This window comes from Notolepis coatsorum (assembly GCF_963971535.1).
Source record: "Notolepis coatsorum genome assembly, chromosome: 2".
Taxonomy (NCBI): domain Eukaryota; kingdom Metazoa; phylum Chordata; class Actinopteri; order Aulopiformes; family Paralepididae; genus Notolepis; species Notolepis coatsorum.
In genome coordinates, this window is record NC_140166.1 from 158,269,722 (window position 1) to 158,275,718 (window position 5,997).

At 40.5% G+C, this 5,997-nt stretch overlaps 1 protein-coding gene across 1 annotated transcript in view; it reads left to right on the forward strand.

Annotated features, from left to right (window-relative positions):
- LOC311223583 (regulator of G-protein signaling 21-like) overlaps positions 1-5,548 on the forward strand; it is a gene marked incomplete at its 5' end in the record, with an annotated part of 8,549 nt that extends 3,001 nt beyond the window's left edge. The window contains 5 exons of the mRNA XM_084308361.1: positions 6-83; positions 607-666; positions 1,010-1,074; positions 1,705-1,871; positions 3,865-5,548. Coding sequence (XP_084164487.1) covers positions 6-83; positions 607-666; positions 1,010-1,074; positions 1,705-1,871; positions 3,865-4,053 — 559 coding nt within the window. The 3' untranslated portion in view covers positions 4,054-5,548. The remainder of the gene's footprint in view (positions 1-5; positions 84-606; positions 667-1,009; positions 1,075-1,704; positions 1,872-3,864) is intronic.
- Positions 5,549-5,997: the final 449 nt, after the last annotated feature.

Sequence of the window (5,997 nt, forward strand, 5' to 3'; positions counted from 1 at the left end):
CCCAGTTTAACCAGCGAGACGCCAGACGCACAGCAGCAGCACCTCGCCATGGACAGGGATGACAGGAAGAGGAATACGAACATGTGAGTGTAAGATAAAAGAAAATACATCAAAATAATATTATTACAAATAAATATATATATATATATATATTTGAGGAGAAATGTGTGTTTTTCATGAAAAAAAAATAAACAAAACAAAAAACAACAAGGTTCTCAATTTTCTACAAAAAGTTTTTTCCGTCCATTTTCTTTTGGCGGTTCATGTTACGTCAAGATGAAATGGGAGCTTCGAGAGACCGTTTACAGCTAAACAAGGAGCGAGCGTAAAAGTACACACCTACAACAACGACACGACAACAAACGGATAACTCTGCAGTCGACACACACATACACACACACACACACACCCCTAGATGCACTCTACGGAAACTCACTACGGAACATCCTCTGAAAATAGTGTGAGGGGCGACTATTGCTCACCGGCTTTGTAGGGCCACACAAGCCTCGCTTTCCTAATTACTAAATGCCCGACATTCTTAGGCAACTTCATCCAGAAACTATAAATATACTCTTCATTAACTGTGCTTATTTTCTCTTTTTCCAGTGGAAAGAACTTCATGTGTCGACTACAGTGCATGTTCTCGCACCCGTCGAGCTCCGAGAGGTAAGAGAGTTATTGAGTGTTTTGCATACGTTTTCAGGGCTGAAACCAGCTCCTCCCGTCATTTCCATCTAAGGCATTTTTTAAGGGGATTCAAATGAACTTGGGACATTGTGTTTGCTTTGGCATGGCGTGCCCCCCCCCCCCCCCCCCCCCCCCCCCCCCACCCCCAACCCACACACACAAACATATCCCAAGGTTTGATAATTGTTCCAAATAATTTGATAAGTATGCCTAGTTTCCCCCGAGTCCCCCCCCCCCCCCCCCCCACCCCCACATCATATAGTTTAATTTTACCCGTGTTTGATTCCGAGTTGAGTAATGAAACGTACATTCTCTCTCCCAGCAGGCTAAGTTTAGAAGATACGCAACAATGGTCCCAGTCGTTGGAGAGGCTTCTGGATTCTAAATGTAAGTTGGTCCCCCTCCCCTATAGGGACGTAAGCCCCACTTCTGAGACAAGTGAATTATGTTTTTGAGAAGAAGTTATTTAAAGGAGACATATTTAGTCCTTTTCAACACGTTAATATAGGTATTTGAGGTCTCCTAAACATGTATTTGAAGTTTTATGCAGTGAATAAAAAAAACACTCTGCATTCTAGCAGCCTCTATTCCCCAAGGTATTTCCCCAAGGGGATCAATAAAGGAACATCTTATACCTCTGTGATTCAGTCCTGTTCTCAATGGGCTGTTTATGTGCCTGTAAAGAGCGAGCCGCTTTCATCGTACAGATGCGACCTGCACGCATTTTATAAAGATATCTTCACACATTACATGCACGTTATTGACCACGGCGATCGTGGCTGCGATTCTGAATGGCTTGTTTCAAGAGGGAGGGTCACACAACTGAACTGCAGAAAAGGCACAATGCACATATTTATAATTTTATCAGTGTGAAAACGATGCAACACACAGGAAAAGGACATTTTCACAATCTGTCCCCTTCAAGGAAATGACTGACCCCCCCCCCCCCGTTTGATCTCTTGCTGTGTTTTATCTTGTGGTTCATATTTGATCTGTTGTCTCCCATGGTTTCTTTAGACGGACTCGCTACTTTCAGATCATTTTTGAAATCGGAATTCAGTGACGAGAACATTGAGTTCTGGCTGACCTGTGAGGACTACAAGAAAATCAAGTCTTCCTTCCGAATGTCTTCGAGGGCCAAGAAGATATATGAACAGTTCATCAAGGCTGAGTCGCCAAAAGAGGTAATTTTTATTAAAAAAGTGGCACATACAACAAAAAAAACACATGGAGACAGGCGTAAACTCACTCACTCACTCACTCACTCACTCACTCACTCACTCACTCACTCACTCACTCACTCACTCACTCACTCACTCGCTCACTCACTCACTCATTAATCACTCACTCACTCACTCACTCTCACTCACTCACTCACTCACTCACTCACTCACTCACTCACTCACTCACTCACTCACTCACTCACTCACTCACTCACTCACTAATCACTCACTCACTCACTCACTCACTCGCTCACTCACTCACTCATTAATCACTCACTCACTCACTCACTCTCACTCACTCACTCACTCACTCACTCACTCACTCACTCACTCACTCACTCACTCACTCACTCACTCACTCACTCACTCACTCACTCACTCACTCACTCACTCACTCACTCACTCACTCACTCACTCACCTCAACGTATTATAAAGAAACGACTCTGCACAGACCAGTTAAGGTTTTGTAAACTATGGGTCTCGACTGTTTCTGCGACTTGCGTCTCTGGTGGGTCCCCACCTGAAAATAGTTCCTCAAGGTGATTATAGTTAGTAGTAAAACTAGATGTGAAAAACATTTTTGTTAACTGAAATACAAATAAAAAACTAGACTTTAGAAGAAAAAAAACTGAAACTATATTGTGTACTCCATGTGTAATCCATACAGAAAATGTCTTTTAGTCTTTGTCAATTTGGTCAAATGTGTGGACACAGCAAGCGTGAGGAGGCATTGGTGCATAATGTCTAGACTGGGACGTCTACATGACTGTGAGTCAACTGCCTTCACATGGTGATGTTTTGTATTATACTTTTTAAATCTTGCCCCTGACAAATATCCCTTCATTATCACAAAATAAACGGATTAAAACTAATAATGTAACTAATAAAAACGTAATTTAAATCAAATTAAATAATAATAATAATAATAATAATAATAATAATAATAATAATAATAATAATAATAATAATAATAATAATAATAATAATAATAATAATAATAATAATAATAATAATAATAATAATAATAATAATAATAATAATAATAATAATAATAATAATAATAATAATAATAATAATAATAATAATAATAATAATAATAATAATAATAATTTTAAAAAAGAAATAAAAACCAAACCCACTCTGGAAACTAACAAAACAAAACAAAAAAATACAAAAGATACAAAACAATGTGTTTAAATGTGACTGGATCATAAGCTGAGACTAATTTGACTCAGTTCAGGTCCCTTTTGCTCTAGAGACGTTCAAGAACACCTGCTTCAGTGTCAGACTTTAAACATTTTTAATCCAGCGTTGAAAATCTCTAAGGCTGAGACCACTTATCGATTTATCGATAATTATTGATAACTGAAATCGATAAGTGGCATATTTTTAATTTTTATACTTTACTAAAATACTAGGTCTTGTGGCATGTTTTAGTTAAAACATCCCCATTGATGTAAATTCAGTTGAATTGCAATTCTGTGGTCGTTTTGAATGGGGAAATCTGTAACACTAAAGATGGCGGCAACGACAAATAATTGCTGCAAAATAAACATACATTTGTTGTTTAAATAGTTTGTACAAAATTTTGATAAAAAAATTATAATAATAAAAACGAATAAAAATAGCGATATTTATAAATAATTTTGTCCCGATTTATCGATTCATCCAAATGCCATATCGTCTCAGCCTTAAAAATCGTAAAATAATGACGGAGTTAAAATTGTATATTGTATACATACAATAGTATGTATGTTCCTAGTGTACATACAGTAGGAATCAGTTTCTCAGGAACTTAGCATGTCTATTTTTATCATGCACATCTTGTGTCTTACCTGTTTTTTTTTGTCTATTTTATTATTGCACAATCGATGTGGGCATGACCACCCGCATTTCACCGTATGCCCTGGTATGTATGTGACAAATAAACCTCTTGATTCTTGATTCTTCCAGATCAACATTGACCACCACACGAGGGAGCAGATCAAGAGGAACGTGAAGGCTCCCACGCTGCACTGCTTCGACGACGCCCAGAAGATAGTTTATGGTCTGATGGAGAGGGACTCATACCCCCGGTTTCTCCGCTCTGACATTTATAGGACCCTTCTGGAAAATCTTGCTGCTGACGCAACGAAGGGATGAACGCACAGAACCGGTGGCGGAGAGGAGGACAGAATGTGGAATTAGAGGGGGGAGAGTACTGGAATGTTTGGGCTCTTTCAGGAGGGGAGAGGGGCTCACGCGGGCTCCAGAAGGATGGTCCTGCTCAGCACACAAGAGAGAGAGAGAGAGAGAAACTGACAGCCCTGATTGCCTCAACACACGGTCCCTATAGATACAGAACTGAACGGAACCATGATGCCTCGATACACAGTCCCCTATAGATACAGAACCGAACCGCAATGCCTCAACACACGGTGGTCCCTATATAGATACAGAACCGAACCGCTATGCCTCAAACCCACCAAAACCCGAACCGTACTACCCCCCCCACCCCCCCACCCCCACCCCACACTGAGCACTGCACACCTGAGCACTTGTCTGACAAGAAGAAGAAGAAGAAGAAGAAGAAGAAGAAGAGATGAAAATACTAAAAGATGGTAGCTTTGTGTACGTAGGTGAATTGAAACGTTGTGGCCGATGAATGAATCATGGAGAGAGAGTGACGCCCGTTCAGACCGCAAAGCCACGTCAGAGAGAGTGACGCCTGTTCAGACCACAAAGCCACGTCAGAGAGAGAGAGAGAGAGCCAGTGGCTTTCTCTCCGTCTGCTGAGGTGTTTCCTGTCCATAAAGACGGAGGAAGTTCGATCAATATGTGTTTGTGTGTGTATGTGTATGCATATGCGTATGCGTATGCATATGTGTGTGTGTGTGTGTGTGTGTGTGTGTGTGTGTGTGTGTGTGTGTGTGTGTGTGTGTGTGTGTGTGTGTGTGTGTGTGTGTGTGTGTGTGTGTGTGTGTGTGTGTGTGTCAAGTGAGTTTGAGCCTTCACACATATATAGAGTTTGAGTTTGAGCCTTCAAGAAAAGCCACTGCCGCAGGTCAGGGTCATCGCTGAAAGGACTTATCACGGCCGACCTATCTAGATCACATATATAGAGTTTGAGTTTGAGCCTTCAAAAGAAGCCACTGCCGCAGGACGAGGTCATCGGTAAAAGGACTTATCACGGCCGACCGATCTAGATGACAGAAGAAGAACATCCACCTTGATGGATGAGAGGACTCGATAGAGGTATAGGCCATGCTTTGTAAAGGGCTTCCGAAAAGGAACATTCATTCCACGAGTAGCATTCGGGGGGACAGTCTCAAGAGAGACGATGACCTTGCTTTTTCCGAAACGCCGGCGACAGACGAAGAGCGTTTGAGGGTTTTTTCGATAAATTATTGGAGTGCAATTGTTTTAGAGATGACAATGTTTAACATTACATGGGAAAGATTTGAAATATCTTTGTATGTCATGAAGATGGCTCCTTATTGCTTTCAAAGCATGCCGTTTGAATTTATTATTATTATTAGAAATTTGATAACTTAAGATTGAAATTATGTATTATTTATTACACACGGTCACTGTTTGAATGCAAGGTTTGCTATAGATCATTGCAGTGCTTGGGAAATGGTAATAATTAGGATGCCATTAAATTATTCAAATATTTGGAAACAACATTGCCTCTGTTAGAGTGATGGCTTCCTCACTTCTCTTCTCAGCGTGTCTTAACACTTTGGATGCCACGCCATGTTTTCCTTTTTACCCCCTTGATGCCCAAACACACTCCAATGTTAACTTAATATCGCCTAATCTATGTTTTAAATTATGGCTATGTGTCTAATCTACCCGTTGCTTATCAAAGACTCATTTTCTAGTCAACATTGTCAAGGCAGATTGTTTTTTTATCGCTTCATTTCCGTTTGATAGCATTTTGAAAATCACTCGTTTTCGCGGAAAAAACAACCCTATGATGATAATCGTCTTTTACTGGAATATTCCAGAACGTTGTCATTTGTCGGCCTATTTATGAATCGTTTTCAAATAAACGCTAGATGATCGATAGTATATGTGTGCGCACGCACGCTCGTGCCGCTCGCT